At 38.9% G+C, this 19,606-nt stretch overlaps 1 protein-coding gene across 2 annotated transcripts in view; it reads left to right on the top strand.

Annotated features, from left to right (window-relative positions):
• Positions 1-19,606, top strand: part of tgfbr3 (transforming growth factor, beta receptor III) — a 97,314-nt gene that overhangs the window by 71,581 nt on the left and 6,127 nt on the right. Inside the window, exons 8-17 of one of the 2 annotated variants that reach the window (XM_047375042.1) lie at positions 3,297-3,474; positions 3,564-3,823; positions 4,871-5,026; positions 7,430-7,543; positions 8,729-8,920; positions 10,458-10,754; positions 11,739-11,859; positions 16,845-16,886; positions 16,975-17,082; positions 17,886-17,919. In XM_047375042.1, the coding sequence (XP_047230998.1) occupies positions 3,297-3,474; positions 3,564-3,823; positions 4,871-5,026; positions 7,430-7,543; positions 8,729-8,920; positions 10,458-10,754; positions 11,739-11,859; positions 16,845-16,886; positions 16,975-17,082; positions 17,886-17,919 (1,502 nt within the window). The remainder of the gene's footprint in view (positions 1-3,296; positions 3,475-3,563; positions 3,824-4,870; positions 5,027-7,429; positions 7,544-8,728; positions 8,921-10,457; positions 10,755-11,738; positions 11,860-16,844; positions 16,887-16,974; positions 17,083-17,885; positions 17,920-19,606) is intronic. The other variant, XM_047375041.1, reaches the window with a different exon arrangement.

Genomic DNA, 19,606 nt, shown 5'->3' with positions numbered 1-19,606 from the left:
GAGTGCAGTTGTAGTAGTTTTCACAGATTCTACCACCTGAACTATGGGACTTTGCAGCTCATCCAGAGTTATCATGAGCCTCTTGGCTGTTTCTTTGGTTTTTGCTAGTCTTTAGCAGCCTTTGAGTTTAGGTAGATGCCATAATCTTTCTATTTTTATATGATGAACTGAACAGAGCACTGTGTTAAGCTTGGAATATTGTTTTATAACCTAACCCGGCTTTAAACGTCTTCGCATCTTATCCCTTAGTAGTCTGCTGTGTTCCTTGGTCTTCACTAAGGGTCTCTGGCAAACCAATGAGGTCTTCACTGAATAGCTGGATTTATACTGAGATCAAATCGCACACAGATGGCCTCAGTTTCAAGGGCATCAGAATGAAGGGGACTAAATGCAAATGTAAACTTTTCAGACGTTTCACATCTTTTTCAGAGCTTTGAAAACCATGTCATTTTCCTTCCAATTCACTATTATTCACTAGGTGGTGTTGATCTATCACCTAAAAATCCCAGGAAAATATGTTTAAGCTTGTGGTTGTGACTTCGTGAATGTGGAAAAATGCAAAAATAACTTCACAAGACACTGTGTTGCAAACCTCAGCACACGCTACTTTGAAGTTCATTCAGCAATGAACTTGTGTCAAGCATGAGTCTTACAGGTTTGCTATTAAGTATTTTGTGTGATGCTGAACCCTATGGCAACTTAAAAAAATTGATGAGCAACTTGTCTAACTTCCACATTTGCTCCAAGGTTGGAATTTTATACTTTGTCTCTCGTATAAATCTGTATAAAAAACTGAAAGGGCCCCATCAATATTCTGTATTTCAAAATGTCTCATAAATATGTTGACTGTGGTATTCATTATGTGATGGATTATCTCTGCTTGTCTGTGTGCTGCTGTCTTGCATGCACCTCTAGGCTGACTTATTCCAGTATAAATTTCAGTGGAGTTGATCTGGTGAGTCCACATTTCCTCAGTGTGTGGCAAAGCTAATGCTGCAGCCATGACACCACCCCTTTCAGAGGTGCTGTGTGTTTGTGAAGTTGTTTGGTGACTGCTATAGATATATCAAGTCAGTCAGGCTGTCTGTGTGTAAATCTAGCTCAGACCCTCAGAACTTCACGTATCTGTAGGTGATCTATTGGCAGAAAGGCAATATAATGTTAAGAACTGTGTTTTCATAGTGTTAAGTTGTTTAAAAGTGAATATTTGTGTTTGTTGTACAAATACCACAGCAACTCATTGTTGCAACCTACAGTAAAGTCAAAAACATCAGCAGCTGTTGTGTTTATTTCTTGACATTGGCATGTGACACAACCCCACAGAGTCAGATGAATTACCATAAACCCCAACCATTAGCTATTGAGAGTGTTTTAAACATTTATTTAATCAGCCAGATAATAATCTGATACATTTTCCCTTCAACAAACTAGACTTCTACCTAACTGTTGTGGCTTTCATGGAGACATGTCATGAAAAGAGCATTTAACAGACATTGGTCGGTCACCAGTATCTAGGTAACATATTAAAAAGTTAAGGTTTCAAAAACACTCAACTTTGTTCATATACATATAGTTTAAAGCCCATTTAATGAAATTCCAAACTAAATTCCAGAGGGACCAGAGTTTTCTTCAGCTGTAGAAAGCAGAAAGTAAGGCAGCACTGGTCTGTAGGTCTGTAAAGCAGCAGACTGGAGGCTGGGTATCTGAGCAGATAAATAAGCATGTATTTTTTCTATATGTTTGCTTTAGTCTGTGTGTGTGAAATCCAAAATACTATAAATGAAGGCGGCACATATATATAGACTATTTATCTTGCAGCTGTCCGGCGTTGGACTCCTGACCTCAGGACCTTTGCTGTGTGTCTTTCCCTCTTCCCCTCCCTGTCCAGTTCCTGTCTTAAAAGTGTGAATAAGAAAAATGTAAATAAAGGCCACTTGTGTCATAATAAAAAAACTGTAAAAGTTAATTCATTATATTACTTTAGCTGCTGTAGGAATAACTTGATTTGTTCTAAATCAAACCAATTCTGTTGTTATTGCAGTTTTGTTTTAATTGTTTGTGTAAACATTGTGGTTCCATGAAATGAGTGTTTTTTTTTTCTCAAAGCTGTCAAACAGTGACAATGGCATACCGGCCCAAGCCTAGTACTTTATTATTGATCTTAAGTTGGAATTAGCGCTGAAATGGATGTCTAAGATAGTTGGAATTGCATCAGATCAAATTCATTTATTATCATCTCATCAACTGTTAAGCAAATAGTTTAAACCAAAACGAAATTCTTTCCCTTTCAACAGAGTAGTGTAAAAAAAACACCCAAATAATACAATTATATAAAACATAAAATGGTACAATAACATAATGTGCCCAGTCCTGCCAGCAGTTAGGGCATTTTAACATCTTGAGGTTGCGTCGCAGTCTGGTAGGTGTGATTTTGATGTTGTGGTACCCTTTGCCTGATAGCAGCATTTTAGAAAGGTCATGAGTGGGTGTGACAGGTCTCTGACAATGTTTAGGACCCTGTTCCTGCAGTGCTGCTTACAGCTGCCATATTGCAGCTGGAATACCAAGCAGAAATGCAGTGTGTCAACACAACCCCCCACTATCCACAACTATTAAATCACATCCTTAGTGACATACTGGTTACAAAGTCCACACCAGTCTCTGTGTTTTTGAATGTACAATATTCAAACTGGTAATGTTACTTCAGTTATGTGCATGCTCAATGTATTGAAATATTCACGGATGAGACTTACTTTAAACCGGAATGGCTACAAACCGCTTGTAATTCTAGTATAATCTGAGTTAGATCTCTGAAGGCTCAAGCTAAACAAAAATTAGTTTCCTAATCCTAGCACCAAACCGCTGACACTTCCACTTGACAGTGAGGGCACACAAGATGCTGTGCTTTTACAATTAGTGTGTTCGAGATGCTCAGTGATTTGATGGCCTAATAAACTAGAAAGCACCACTTTCCTTGGTGTTGCTCAAGATACTTGACTGTGGGAGAGACGGCTGTGAGAAAGAACGAATTCTCACAGAGAAGGAGGGCAGGAACCAAATTTTTACCAGCAAACTAACATGACTTCTCAGCTCTGATCAGGCTGTCACACGCCCATTACCTCACCGTTGTTCATATGATTCACACTGGCCACAGAGTCAGTGCAAGACTGTTCTTGACGATAATTCTTGATGATTCCTGTAAAAGAAATTTTGTCTTTTCTGGTCTTTAAAGAACTGACCCAAAGTGGGGTTTTTCTTAAGAAAAACAAACATTTGATGTAGTGTCTTTTCCACAGGCTTCTGATACAGTGAGTGTTAGCTCACAGATGAAAGAGGAAACATCCCCGAGACAGCTTTTGCCGTCAGGATCACAAGCCTTAATCAAGTGGGCACTAGATAAGGGCTACAGTCCAGTCACATCTTACACCAGCACCCCTATGGCCAACCATTTCAACATCCGAGTGCGAGAGCAAGGTAACCTGAAGATCACTGATATACTAAGGATATACTAAGTTACACTGCCTGGTTAAAGTCAACGTCATGAAGCTGTGTGTGTCTTCCAGATGTGGTGGATCTTGTGGACAGCAGATTGCCCCCTGAGCTGTCCATCCTGCGTCATTCCAGCCCTCTGCCAGAAAAAGGACCTGCGCAACGACGCTCCAGTCTGCCCTTTTCATTTCCTGCACACTTGCCTATCAATATGCCCAACCTCAACTGGGAAGATACAGAGTCAGTGGAGGAAAGAAGCCTTTTGGATGTTGGACATAGCGTACAATGTGTGGACAACAGGATGGTCATCAGCATTGACAAAAAGAGCTTAGAAGTGAGTGTACAGACCTCACAGGTTTGGTTATCAATGTTACTTAAAAGAGCTATTTTATTGTTTATGCATTGCAAAACAAGACACACTGTTAAAAACAGACAATGCATTTGGCAAAATATGAAAAATATAAATAAATACATGTAAAATATCTGTACATTGACATTAAAGAATAGAAAATTGTTTTCACAAGTTCCTTAAAAACGACTAAAATATATCTTGTTAATCACTTATTTTCTCCTATATCTAAAGGTGAGTTTACCTTTTTCCTTTGTCTCAAGGTGAAACCCCCAAAAACAACAATTGTTTCAAAGTAAAAATCATATTGCAAATAAAAAAAAAAAAAAATCTTTGTAGAACTTTGGATATTTTTTTTCTGTCAGCTTTTTATTCATGTAACACAAACTTGATCTGACAAATGGTGAAAAGAAGATCTAAAAACAACCAAAATGGCGGACACCCAACAGAGAATTATGTCTACACTAATTACGAACCTTAATGGATGTCTTCTCCACAGTAATTAACAACAAAACTCTGATGAACCTCCATGCTGATGGGATGTTGATGTTTCACAGAATCTCCAAATGAGAGTAATTAAAATGATAGACAGCAACTGATGATGATGTCACATCAGACAAATCTGCTTGTCACATGTCCATGCAACAGCCATATCCATTGTCTGTTTCAGTGGTTCATCTGCTGTGCATAAGTGGTGTGAAACAAAGTTTTTGCCATTCAAAACTGTAATGAAGCAAACTGTTTCCACATAGGCTTACGCTGAGACAGGCAGGGCTGTTGCAAACATTTGGCTTTGAAACATGGGTACAGCTCAGTCAGTCCACATCACTGAATGGAAACTGGCATGTGCGGTAATTAATAGCTGGGGCCAGACCACCTTGTGGGATGTATTTATTCCTGAGAACTCCATCACACACGACCACTTTTACTATTTTATTCTGCTTTTTACTTTTACAATTCTGCAAATGACTTCATAAAGGAATACTGTCCCTGGTCTTTATTCAGTGTTGCTGTGTTTTGATGTTTTCACAGGTGAATGGATTTGCTAATGCCACTCTCACACTGAAAGACCCAAAATGCAAAGCAAAAGTCAACGCAACCCACTATACGTTGGAAACATCTCTGACAGGATGTAACACCACTGTGTTTCCAATGTATGATAGCCCAATGGCCATTCATTTCAACTCAGTGAGTATATGTCAGGTAGTAGAACTAATTAGAAATATATAATGTAACTTTAACATTATTAGAACATTTTAGCAATAGAAAATACATTATTTCAGTTACAGTTATATTTTCTTTTAAATGAATAGTTTAAAATCTTTGAAGTAACGTTCTATTGTAAAATTAAAATTGGTTAATATTTTACCTTATGGCAGTTTAAGCTATTTTGTGAAACTTTAAACAACTGTCATGTTTGCGTTAGGTGGGTTTTTACAGAGGACCCGATGATTATTTACAGGGGAAATCGAGGTAGGAGGTGGTGCACCAACAATCACTTTCCTGTGTGAAACATGCTAAGAACAAAACATATGAAGTGTTTCTGTTCAGAGTAAACTGCTAAGTCAGGGTAAAATAGCTTAAATAGTGTTCATTTAAACCACTGTAATATTTTTGCTCTTAAACTGCTTTAGTATGTATCAGGCAGTTACTCTTATTGGAAACACTTTATGTTTTGTTCTTTGTTTCACACTGGAAAGCCATTGGTGGACCACTAGTTCCTACGTCTATTTCCTCTGTAAATAAAAATCCAATGCAAACGTGATGAAGGTCTAAAGGTTTATGAAATTGTGTTCACATACACCAGCATAATGTTTTTGCATTTTGATCTCGGCTTTCTTTGACTAATCAGTAGCTTTGGCCTCTTGACTTGCGCTAAGAGAAATCAGCAAGAGAGTTATCTACTGCAGCAAAGATCTAAACTGCTTTTAACCTTCAAACACAACCTTCTTTACTTTTTGTAACCTCCTAAAGATTCTGAACTATCCCTGGAAGTCAGAAAGTTGCGACCAGTTGTTTAAGAGGTAATATTGCATGCACCATAGTCCAGTCTTCTTCTTGACTTGTTCTAGGGGTATTGCTAGGTGGATTGACTACACCATCTGCAAACGTCAGTTTTTAAGAGTCTTGTCTGACCGGCTCTAAATGTCTGTATCTCCTGTGCAATCATTTTATCCTGACACAGTGACCTGTGTGTATATCATACACATATAAATTATCTTTTGTACTGATCATTGTGAGTTAATTACAGCAGGACTCTAAACCTGAAATGTTTTTAGAAGATGCGCTGCGGTTGTTTAATTATGTTATAAAATCTGGGAGCCGCTGTTTAGGCTTTTTGCCTCCACCCAATTTGCCAAAGGTGATGTGAGGGTTTCTCTTTGAAAGCATAAGACCTATATTTTACATTTGAGCTGCTGGATTATATATTGACAATGTACTCTGCCAGCAACCAATCTGAATACACAATTTGGAGGTGTGTGCAATTCTCCTTCTTTGGAGCCCTATTGCACTTAGACTGCAGCACACACCGATCTCTGTTTGTAAGGAGTCTTAGCATAGAAGTCTTTTTTTAATTTGGATTGTTTGTTACAGCTGCTCGGTGAGAGCCATATGAAGAGCAGCCACTTTAAAAATGAACCATGCCGCGTAATAGGGAACACTCGCATGCAGCTGTAGTTTTTGCATGTAGTAAATGGTGTAATACTACATGCAAATATGTAACTAGATAGATTAGATAGCTATGTATCTAAATTTTAAAGAGCTATGCTATCTAGAGTGAATCCAATCAGGTAGTGACACTGTAATTAGACTCCACAAACTGTTCATCTGATCATCTAAACACGATACAAACAGCTGATCTGTTGCTGAACGGGGATCATGCTCCACATTTTATGTTGCAAAAAAATGAAAGTCGTATTTACTGTTCAACTTCTTTTTTAACTCAATGTTCACACTTGATTTTCCTAGTTCTCATCATTATAAGGGAATGCATTCATTCAGCACATTTGTTCTAACAAGTCAGGATGAATCACTCCCTCTCCGGCTTTTTGAAATCTTTTGTGAGGGAAAATTTGGAACAGATCTTTCTTCTGTCTGTTGCAATGTGAAAACCCGGGCGTTTGTCCGGGGTCATCTTTTGTGTCAGTGCATGAACGCAAGGGCCATTTCTGACTTTTATTGCCTGTGTCCGCACATATAATCAGTTATAGTAATTGCATCATCTGTTGTGTGTTGACTTAATTCCATGAAGGCTCCAATGCTGGGTCAGCTAACATTTGATGCAGACATCAAAACAGCTTCATTTGTGTCACCAACTGTGTCCTCTCATCACTAAATCACATTATTTTAAAGCAGCAATCTTTATCTGTGACCTTTTTTCTCTGAGATATAATAAATCTGTTTTTTTCTTTCTGAGCCTGCAGGGTATTCCCACAATTTAGGCAGTAATGTTTAGCCAACCCCTATCGAAGGTTCAACTCTCTGCCAGAATTAGGCAACCTTTACACAATGGGGTGTGTCGGGTCTGGATATTGTTTTAGTGAATGTGATTTAGGTTTTCTGAGTAAAAGTTTTCTCTTTGGACTGCAGGTGAAAGTGAATCCGTCTGAGACACAGGATTATAAAGATCTAGACTCTGCAGATGAGGTGTTGCTCAAACACAGAGAGGATGTGGGGAGGTCACATATGGAAACTTTGATAGAGGTAAGTCAGAGTGTCTATCTGTGAAAAAGCTGCACTTCTCAGCAGCTATAATCAAAGCTATCATGTCAAAGTACAGATGAGTGGACAGTTGGAAGAAACCTCATTTCCCAGAGCCCCTTGGTGCTTATAAAACTTACTTGGCCACAGCAGTCGCCCCAGCTTTAAATGATATCCATGAATGAACCTGACCTGAATTTTCCAAGTGTCGCCATAAAATCTCTACTGAGATACTTTGCTTTATCTCATCTATCCATTTCTCATTTCCTCTGTGTTGTTTATATGTTTATATCTCGTACAATATCTTTCAAAAATATTCATTCCACTTTTTCACATTTTGTCATGTTTGTCATATTTTGAACCCACAATTTATTTCACAAATAAAAGTCTGAAAAGTGAGGCATGCATTTGCATTCACCTCCCTTGACTCTAAACTTTGAAGATCCACCTTTTGCTGTAATTACATCCACGGGCTTTGCACATTTAAAGCCTGCAGCATGTGTCTTCTTACAAAAATAGTTTAAGGTCCATCAGATTGGATGGAGAACATCTGTGAAAGTAATTTTTTCAACTCTGCTTACAGATTGTGTTGATAGACTTCCTTCCAAGATTACCTTGTTTAGCTTCATCAATCTTTCACCAACTCTTGCTAGTTTAATTTTCCCTGCCAAAGAAATCATATCTACAGCATGATGCTTCCACCCCCATGTTTAAACTTCTCCTGAGCTTTATCCTTGACCTGTCCGCTAAGTTTCTTGGTCTTCATGAAACTGTTCACTGATGTTTACTAACAAACACCTGAGGGGTTCACAGAACAGCTATGATTTTACTAAAACTAAGTTACACACAGATGGACTCTGTTTAGTAATTGACTGAGTTCGGAAGGCAGTTGGTTGCACTAATTTTTCGTGGGTGTCAGAGTGCAGTGGGGGAATACACGTTTCAGATTTTTATTTATAAAAGTAAAACTGAAAATCATGTATCCTTTTTCTTCCACTTCACAACCATGCGCTGCTTTGTGTTGTTCTAAAACATAATGTCCCGATAAGATTGCAGTTTGAAGGGATATGATCAAGGAACTGGTTGCTTTCCAGTTTTGTAAAGCAGTGTAATCCAGAGTTGCATTGTTGCAGTTTAACATCTGATCCTTACTGATTGTTATTCTGTGTATTCTGTTTCTTTCACTAGTTCAACTGCACATACAGAAAAAGCAAGGATGTCTCAAAATCTATGCCTGGTTTTGAGAGAAATCCGGTTCCTCCCAGACCGCCGGTCAACGACATAAGTCTTGAGATGGAGCTGTACGACACTCAGTATTTCAACAGTCCTTCACGCCAGGCTTTCTTCACAGTTTTTGACCAGAAACAAGTGTTTGTGCAGGTAATGCTTTGCGTTCATATCACATTACTCTTCATTTTAAATAGCATGCTGTCTATTTTCTTTTTTTTAATTTAATCATTTTTGAGAGAAACATGCTATGTTCCCTCTCTGCTTGTGCCTTTTGATTTCTTTGAGGGGCATCAACAATGTGGGATTCTGTTTTGCCTGTTTGGGCCTAAGATGCTCAACTTACTTTGACCCTTCACCTTTGTTTTATCTCCTGTCTGTATGTTTTTGCTATCCTCCCTGTCTGCCTTAATGTATTTCATTAGAAACAGTAATTCTGCTCCTCATTCAGAAGATGGCAAAGGCTAATGGTCCTTTGAAGAGATGATTTATGATGCTATCAGCAGGAGATGCTTCACTGACAGAGAGAACAAAGAGTTGTCTGTGTCTGTGCTATGGCTTAACCCTCCTCTAGAGAGCTCACACTGTGCTGAGACCCGACCTGAGGCAAAGTCCATAAAGTCCACACTGGAACTTCAATAATCACAGAGTAACTTAGGTTTTCTAAGAGCACTTCCTTTAATTGTGGAAATTTATTGCAGTTATAGTAAAAACCTTCAGGTTTCAATGGCATAAAAATTATGAACAACTTCTAATATTAGGTAAATATAGTATTAGAAGAACAACAAAACTAACTAAAATCCAGACAGAAAGAGTAATGGTTACTCTTTATAGAAACCAGAAGGCTGTTCCAGGGAGTGTTGTTAATAAAATATATTTAAAAAAACAGCATAAACATAAACAGCAGTGCTAACCTAAATAAATACTGTTATTTTGTCGAATTATGGCTCAAGAGCTTTTGTGTTAATGCAATGCAAAGGATGAAGGACATAATCAATGAACATGTCGCTTCCCATCAGTCTGGCAGAGTGGGAACCAGCACGGACAGCTGCTAATCTTCCCAGGAGATGATGTCACAAAAAAAATAAGTAAGAGTGCAATGTTCAGAAGAAAATACCACCTAAATATACCAAAATACTTTTGGTACAATATCAGATGTGTAGTAATAACGCACATCAGTACTTTTCAAGAAAACCAAAGATAGCATATAAGCACAATAATTGTGTACTAACTGTTAAGCATGGTGGCGGAAGTCTAATGGTTTGGGCTTCTCTTATAGACACATTATCTGAGCACCTAACAATCCTTTCTTTACAGAAACACTTTTAACCTGGGTCACATGTCTTCTCACCTCAACATGATTGATGCTACTCCTCTGATGTGTGATGTAGTGATGAAGTACAGTCTCAGTGACCACTTAGCCACAACCAAAATCATTGTGATGGAACCCTAACAGAGCAGTATTGAAAAAAATGTGTAAAAACCTCCTCACCTAAGCTCCTCTTGTAACCTGGAGCAATGCTGAGTAGAGTTGGCCAAATTCCTTTACAATCAGAGAGACTGTTATCACCCCCAAGATAATTATTTCTACATATCTTGAAGGGATATGTAATTATAAAGTACACAAATTTTATTACATTATTAGTATCAAGCTGAAAATCTTTTTTCTTCTGTCTCTAATGTGCTCCAGATCACATCAACCGCATCGGACCCGGACGTTGGGCTCACCATCACCTCATGCTTCATTTCTCCCAGCTCCAACCCTGCACTGCACTCTGACTATATGCTTATTGAGACAGTTTGCCCCAAGGATAACTCATTTAAATGGACCCAGAATCTTCAGATGGACATCCATTTTTTTCCTCAAAAGATGGAGAAAACATTTAGCTTCACATTCAACTCAAAATTTAACATATCATTTATTTTCCTGCACTGTGAAATGTCTCTGTGCTCAAAGGGGTCTCGAAGGAACCTGGAGCTACCACAGGTATGCATGAAGTATTGCTCATATTTGATGATCTTAATTTAGCCATATCTGTTGTCGTAGTCTCTCTAGAGCCTTGCAGAATTACCATCCGTTAATTTATTCATAATAGTACTGACTGTTTTACAGTATTCGTTAATGTTTCCATCAACCGGAAACAGGAATGATGGCCAAATTTCAGAGCAGCAAAACAAAATAGACAGAGGTGCACTGATCAGAATTTTTGTAACCAATTTATGTAAAACTATGACCTTTCATTACTGATTTTAGGCCATTCTAATTTCTCTTAAAAACTATAAAACAGGAATTAAAATATTTGTTTCTAGTCTGTCTACTGTGATCATTAAACAGCAGTCTCTATTATCCTACACCTTGTCTCCAAGATTGCCTAAAGACAACCAACATTTCCAAACCCAGCGAGCTCAGGATTAAAATGAGCTACTTTGCTGCAAAGCATTTGCCTTCTTTATAAGGCTATACAGTATTAGCCTTTTGCTGAGTCTAGCTCTCTCCCACTCTCTCATGGCCTGAATAAACAAAAAGCATGTCCCAACATGTCGTAAAAATACATATTTTAAATATTTTAAACAGCTTCTTGTATCGCTGTCCTTATTCTGATTTCATTTTAAACACCACACTGATAATTAAAATAGCTACAAATGAGTCTTTTCCCCACAGTTGCGACTTCCAGATAAAGGAGGGTTGTTTATGTGACCTGGCATCACTTGCATATTATGCATTCACCAGTTGTAAAACACAGACCTGACTTCTGAGTTTCTAATTAGCTGGATGTTAGTCAGGATCATCATGCTGAAAATCTTTCCATTCCGGTCAAAATATTTCTTGGTGTAAAAATAGGTTAGTCTGTCTGGTCATTTGAATGTATCAGTTTAAAATATATTTCATCTTGTAAATACTGTTTTCTACTTATGCTTAATGCAAACATGTTGTATATGTAGATGTGTTAATCGTTTTGTGTCTGTACAGTGCCTGGACCCCAGCAACCACTGTGCTTCTGTGACTGTGGACAAAATCCTTCCGTTGATGATGAACAAAAAGGTGTTGACGAAACAAATGCTTGTGACTGATGAAAATGGAGGACCTAAAGGTTAGTGAGATGAAAACATGATTTTCCTAAGGGTTGGTGTTATAAAGAAAACAGTTAGAGGCAGGCAAACAACTGGTCCTAAGGTGGGGGAGCCACAAAAACCTTAGATCTATGCTTGAAGATGAAATAAATCAACAATAAAACACACAGCTGGTTACCATTAACTCTGGTGGGGGGGGGATTACATGTAATTATGTATACACACGTTATGATTGTACACGTGCCTCAGTTTAAACTGATAGCTGTGTGTTATTGGCAGTGCATACATACTACCACAGAGTTGACTGCTAACTCTGAGCTCCAGTTCTGCTGTCCTGGAACAGTGTAAGAAGAGGGAAATGTGGAAAAACAGGAGTCATGCAGCACTGAGCTCCAGTTGTTTTCACTTAGGCCCTTCTCTGTGGCCTCCCTTTTCCATTAGAAGGGGGGAGAAAGGGGAGTGGTGGTCCCCTCATAGTTTTGGGAAGCCGGCCAAAGCCTGAAGGCCCCTTGGTCACAGCCTGTGTAGTTGTTCATCCATCCACTTGCAGCATTTTGTGGCCAAGGGAGGTTGGAGCTTGCTGGAGGTAGGTTCATGACTTAACTGCAATTAGCTTGTTGTAATTATGACCTAAACTCAGATGGGCTGATATCATGAAGCATACGTTCTCCAGTGCATTGTTGGGGATTTCTAAATTAGCATCTGATCTGAGATTACATGACAACTGAATTGAGAATTAGTCATCTTTGTTCAGTCATGACATGATATCACTTACATCATTTCCAGTAGACAGAACTCTATATCATCTTGCCTGTTATTGGCCAATTTATGGTTATTGTAGATAAAATCAGGTTATTATTTCTGTCAGCTGGGCAGCCCAGTGATGCTCTGATCCCTCAGGGGTGGTCAACGTGGTGTGAGGTTTAATGATTGCCTCACAGTGTTAAGCTTCTGAGACTATTGCATGTTCCTGATGAACTATGTTGGTGTTTTTGGAACTCTAAAACAATAATGTAACGTATCTCAGCTTTAAAAAATCCATTGAGTCAGAGTTGTCATAATTTGAAGCAGAGATGTTTCTTATTATACTTTGGATTGTCTAAATGGCCAAAGATGTAATTGGTTTGAAGCCGTAGTTATCATTGACTACATCTGCTAAGTTTGCACTGCTTACTAATGTGGCAGTGGAAGGGGCTCAGCTTTCTTTGGAATACAGTAAGCAAACAGAAACTTCTAAACACTGCAAATATATTCAGTTTCCAACACCATGTTTTCTAATACAAATAGATTCCCTATGCTGTGATGGCAAACAAGATTTTTCCTGAGTTTACCAAAGAGAAGCTGTTTTAGCCAACTTAGAGCATGGAAAAACATAACGACCTCAAATTCCTCCAGTCATATATTTATATTTACTGCTTTACAGCATCAGTAAATTATCAGTGCATGGTAGAATTAGGTAAACGTAGCCTGAGGCAGCAAACAAGTGACACAGAACACTGTAACATTATTTAAAAGAAGAACAAACAAACAGCTAAGCCAAAACGCAGGAGCACTGTGTGGAAAATATAAACACCCCAAGGTTTCCAAAAACCAGAGCATTAACTTGAATAAATCATAGTTTGTCTCACATTATCAGACCTTCACATCTTTATTGGGGAATTTTGAGTTTGTCTATCCACCAAAACCCTTCATTTATGTTGAATACTTGATTATGACAGATCCATTGCAACACTAAGCTGTCTTTAGCTTTTACAGTCATTCTGTTTGTAGATTTACCGCTTTTCTAGGAATCATTGTTGTGTATCATGACCTAGACTGGACCAAGCTTCAGCTGCTGATCATGTGATCTCAGAGCAGACTTAAGAAAGAAAAGTTTCTTAACTGCAATTTGTCCAGGTCTTGTGGCTGCAAAACAAATCCAAATCCCCAGCTCTCTACCACCATGCTACACGGTCATTTTTAGATTTTTGTGTTAATTGGCTGGTTTTTTTTTATAGATAAAGCAATATGCATGACAGCAATCAAACACCTTTACTATAATTTGTTCAGATGGTATTAGAAGTATTGTGGTTCATATAGAGGGTGTGCAAACTCAAGCAGTAGAAACAAACTTGTTCAGTCTTTTCTTGTCATACCCTTTAAAATTGACCGTGTGAGTCCTGTAGAGTCTGAGATCCATTTTGTTTTTACAGTTTCTTTGAGCATTCCAGGATTTAACTTTGGGGCAGCTTTACAGGATGTCCTCTCCTGGGAATATTGGCAACAGTTTTAAATGTTTCCAGTTGAAAACAATGGTTTATTAACCTGAAATAATGTGAAAAGGATCTTAAAACTCTTGGGCAGCAACAACTGCATCTCTAAAGTCACTGATTAGCAGCACTTGGGTGTTACTAGCACTCATCAAACTGAGTTGCGTTGTGCTATCTATCGACATAGTTTATCTCTGTAAGTTTCAGACTGTTATTATAAATATGAGCAATGATGCCTTCACTTAAAACCTAATGTCGTTTTTGGCTCTACAATGTGGGCTACTGTATTCAACCCCCAAATGTCGAATGACCAACCCTATATCAGAATAATCATATATGAATGCTCAAAAAGTGCTTAAATGCAGATGTACCCCATAGCATAGGAGCAGCAGGATTAGGGTGAAGATGACAAATAGTGTGGAGCTTTCTACATATGTTAATGTTCTATTTCAGTAACAAGCAGTGACCTGTGAAACTCAGCTGTGTCTAATCTGGAACCGTCTGTGTCAGGAGTCTTGACGAAGTGACCTCTGTGGTTTCTGCTCCGCTTGAGGAAAGTTCAAAGTTGAACCAAAACAAGTCATTATGCTGCGCTCACTCCATGGCAAACACTCTAACATAAACCAATGACGTTGGCTGAGATATCAGGGCTGTTCCGAAACTGACTACAGTTCCAAGCTCCAAACTCTTCTGATCATAACTGTTTCTGTTAAACCAGCAAACAAGGCTGGCCGGGAAGGCGTCCTCCAGGGTCATTCCCAACACACATCAGGACACTGTTTGAAAAGGTTTAGTGAGTTCTCAGCTTGATGAGTATTCCTGCCAGTCTTACATTTTGTCATGTTACGCATGTTGAACGTGTAAGCTTAAGGATACATGGTTTGCAAGTTTTTTGACAAAGTTTGAAAAGTGTGGCCTGCATTTGTATTCAGCCCCGATGAATCAACACTTTTTAGAACCATCTTTTGCTGCAATTACAGCAGCAAGCATTTTATGGTATATCGCTACTAGCTTTGCACATCTAGACTAAAATCACATTTATCTTTCCTAAACAACTCAAGCTCAGTCCCTTTGGATGAAATGCATCTGTGAACAAGAGTTTTTAAGTCTTGCTGCAAAGTCCAGTCCTAAATCACATTTAGGACTGGACTTTGACTGGGCCATTCTAACACATCTGAAACATTCCATTATAGCTCTGGCTGTATGTGTAGAGTCGTTGGTCTGTTGGGAGGTGAACCTCCACTCCAGCCTCAAGTCTTTTGCAGTCTGACCTGTATTTAGGTTTATCCATCTGATCCACTTCCCTGTCTCTGCTGATTTAAAAAAAACATCCCCACAGAATGATGCTGCCACCACCATGTTTTATCATGATGACGGTATGTTCAGTTGATGTGCAGCGTTAATTTTCTGCCACACATAACATTTTGCATGTACGTTAAAAAGTCAATTTTGGTCTCATCTGACCAGAGCACCTTCTTCCACATGTTGGCTGTGTTCCATGTAAGGCATTTGTCAAACCTGAAACAGGACTTTGTACAGCTTTCTGTAAACAATCCCTTTTTTCTTGTCACTGTCACATAGAGGGCAGATTTACGGAGTGCATTGCTAATTGTTGTCCTGTTGACAGTTTCTCACCTAAACTGTGAATTTCTGCAGAGTTACCATGGACCTTTCAGCTGCTGCCTTGATTAATGTTTTCCTTGCCCAGCCTGACAGTTTAGGTAGATGGCCACATTTACTTACATTTTGTTCCGTGAACTTAAGATAGTTTGTTATTATCTAAATCTTATGTTAAACTTCTCTAAAACTTTCTCCCTGACCTGTCTGCTGTGTTCCTTGGTCTTCATGATGCTGTTTGTTCTCTAACAAACCTCTGAAGCCTTCACAGAAAAGCTACATTTATACTGAGATTACTTAGAGAGATTAATTAGTTGCATAGGATTTTATGTAGGGGTGTAAGATAAAAGGGACTGATTACAAATGCATAGCACATGTTTATTGTCACAATATTTTTGAAAACCATGTATCATTATTGTAAAGTGGCAAAATATAAATACGTTTGCGAGGCACTGAATGCAGAATGAGAAACTGTGGGTTTCTTACTGTTATGTCATCCTCTGTTTTGCTGCCTCTAAGGCTGCAACTGTCACTGGCCTCCCTGAGCATTCTTATCATAGCAGGTCACCTGGGTCAGATAACAGGGGGGCAAGGTATGGGCTGGTGGGTGGCAGGGAGGACGCCTTTCTCTCGTCATCTCCTCTGATATTAAAGTCTTCTCAAATGACCTGTCATCATCCATTATGTGAGCTGAACACTCCTTTCAGGAATAGCACCCATTGTACAGGAGTGCTGGCCACCTACCAGGTCTGCCTCTTTGCAGCACACAAGCGCCTTTGTTTAGTTATTTAAGACATCATTACAGCTAATTTCACTTTTGAAAGGTTTCCACATGGCTTGCATTAAGTGGGTGAGCAGAACCCATTGGAGTCAAGAGGTTCATCTGTTTGGACACTCACAGACTGTAGAAGAAGTGCTTTCTGATTATTTTTCCTGGTTCAAGATTCTGGATCTCATTCCTCAGTAAATTGTTTATCAGCACAAAGCACAATCAGCATTGTTCTGCTCCTGCGGCATGTGGCTGAGCAAGTTTCATGTTATATTTTATATTTTGAAATTTATATCGTGACACTGTGCATTTGTATAAATGCAATTAAGCATGTTTTAAATTTTCTATCTATCAATATGTTCTTTTGCAGATCATCCTAACCGTAATTCAGAACCAGGTCCTAGTAATGAAGGTAAGAAAAAGGGAACGATTTCTTTCTGACATTTTCCCTTAATTACATGTCTATGATCATGAAATAATTAAACGGTTTGATATTTCAGCTGAGCTGTTTCTGCTGGACACCACCACAGTGGTGGGGATTGCCTTCGCTGCCTTTGTTATTGGGGCTCTGCTGACTGGGGCCCTGTGGTTTATCTACGCACACACAGGTAGGTCCCTCACCTGCCGCTCTGCTCCGCTGCCCCGACCCACCTCTTAGCTTTAATGAAAAGATAAGAAGCAAAGGAATGTCCCAGCGCCTCAGTGCCAGCAGCGTGCCACTCTGATTACCAAACATCCTGTAGCTGATAGAGACTGCCTCACAATAACATATTGACTCCTTTACTGTAAATATATCCTGTTGGTCAGCAGCAGGATCTCTTCTCTTTCCTGCCTTTGAATGTTTGGGGGCTGTGGGTGGTCAGCAAATATTCACAGCACAATGGCTGGAGACAAGTTGGAAATTCCCCTCACTGGGTTTAGTGGTCGCTCACAGGAAAATACTCACAATCTGTCTATTAGATGCCAAGACCTTCCCCATCGTCCCCAGCCTGCCCGACCCCAGCTGACCCGGAGAGGAAGTGTGCTCCTAGCAGCCCACTGAGTTCAGCGATGCATAGAGCTCTTCTGTTCTGCCAGCGTTTGACTGATGATCCACTATGCCATTAACCTGCGGGGATGTAGTGGAGTGGTTCTCCAGAGAGTTATTCGGTAAAATTGTTAGGATGTTTGCAACAATGCAAGTTTAAATCTGCTCTCTGGATAGAGCTTACTGTTGGACAGTGCAAAATGACTGCATTAGAAGGCCAGATCCAAACCAGTAACAGAAGGATTATAGTTGAAGAACGCTCTTACTCTTACTCTGTCACATTTCTGAGGGTTTACCGAGCAGGATTTGTTGCTGCAGTAAAACTCCTCTGCAACATGTTGGGGCCCTTATCATTCTGAAATATTTCCCTTGGCTTTTCTGTAGAAAGATACTTCATTTCTGCTTTATGGATTTCCAGGTGAGTGACCAACAAAAGAACACAAGAGATCTTACTGGCATCTTTTCCTAAGATAGTAGATGTCGGAGAAATACACACACACACACCAGATTTTAAGATAGATGATATAAAAACAATATCCATGGCAAGATCTCCGAGTTAAAGCCTTGTTTCTGTTGATGTTATGAAAACAGGCCTTAGGCTTCTTCTGGTTGGGTTGGCCAAAAATGACCTTATATGGCAGCATTTGCAGTCAACCCCATAAACATGGATCCCCTAAAACAACCAAAAATATCACGTTCTGAGTGTATTTTAAACCAGCGTTCAGTATGATGAGGCATGAAAACCCTTTGGGTTCATTCCAGCAGCATTTAAAGATCTCTTTAAATGTCAGTTTTTTCCTTTTTATTTACAGAAAGTCATGGTTGTTGTAGCATTTATGAATAAGTGGGTTTGTATTTTTTCCAGTTCCAGTCTCTATGCAGCAAATAAAAGTGTAACTGCTTTAAAAAGCCACATACCATAGTATTATCTAGGAATTTGCTCATTATTTTGGCACATTAGGTTTATAGTGAGCCAGATCTAAACTTTCTTCTTCTGAAGAAAAATGCTCTCCTCCCACTTTTTAGTTGGTTTAGAAAACACAAGTAAAGATCTGTGAATGATTCTTTAACAGTTTCACATAAGGAAATATTTCTCTTAACTGTTTTAAGAGACATTCTGACAGAAAACAAGATACTTAAATTACAAATTAACTGAAAACAGAAGCCCATTATATGGGTATAGTTAAATCAACTCACCTCTCAATTAAATCTTTTTCTGTGCAAGCAAAACAAAAAGTGCAAAAAAATATTTGTCAGCTTTTGAACATAGTCCTCTTATCCGGGCTGAGTCTTCACTGCACTATTACATTTCCTACAAAATATTTAAAGAGTATAACATTTGCAAAGAGGAAAAAATGCCAAACAACATGCATATTAAAAACAGTTTAAGTCCTGAGTGACAACACAGCCTGTCCTTAAAATCCATTAAACAAGGCTGAAAGACTGAGAGACATACAGTACATATGTAGATCCAGCTTATTAGTCCAGTGTAAAAGGCAGGTTTCTTTGACCAAAAATTTGCATCTCTGGCAGAGATACAATTTTTTGTCCAAATCCCCTCCCCCTCCAGAAACACATACACAAACAGCAACAAGATGGTAATAAAAATCTATTATTAATATCGGCCCAGTTTTACTTATTGGACTGATAGAGATATGTTAAAAACCGACTGATATCGGCTGATACCGGTGTCACTGCCGATATATCGTACATCCCTATTGTCAGTCTTACCTGAAGCTGTCCCGGGTTTGAGTCTTGACCATGGAGGCCTGTGCTGCATATCTTCTCCCTCTCTTCACCCCTCTTCCTGTCTGCCTACTTTCAAAAAAATTTACAAAAATAAAGGCCACTAGTGCCGCAAATATCTAAAAAAGAAAATCCAATGGAAGAAATGAAATTGGCTGAAATGATGCACAGTCTTTGATATCTTTGTCTTTTTTGTGCTTCAGTATTTATGGCAGATTGAATTGATTCCGGAAGGACCCTGTTTTTGAAGAAATCTTCAAGCATGTGCATAGAGACAGGCTGCACTAACTCGTAGATACTGCTTCAGCCATGTTCTGGTGTTATTACAAGTGTCAGTATTGGTTATGAGTGAGGAATTG

Source organism: Girardinichthys multiradiatus, chromosome 9, assembly GCF_021462225.1.
Source record: "Girardinichthys multiradiatus isolate DD_20200921_A chromosome 9, DD_fGirMul_XY1, whole genome shotgun sequence".
Taxonomy (NCBI): domain Eukaryota; kingdom Metazoa; phylum Chordata; class Actinopteri; order Cyprinodontiformes; family Goodeidae; genus Girardinichthys; species Girardinichthys multiradiatus.
This window is presented reverse-complemented; position numbering and strand designations above follow the sequence as displayed.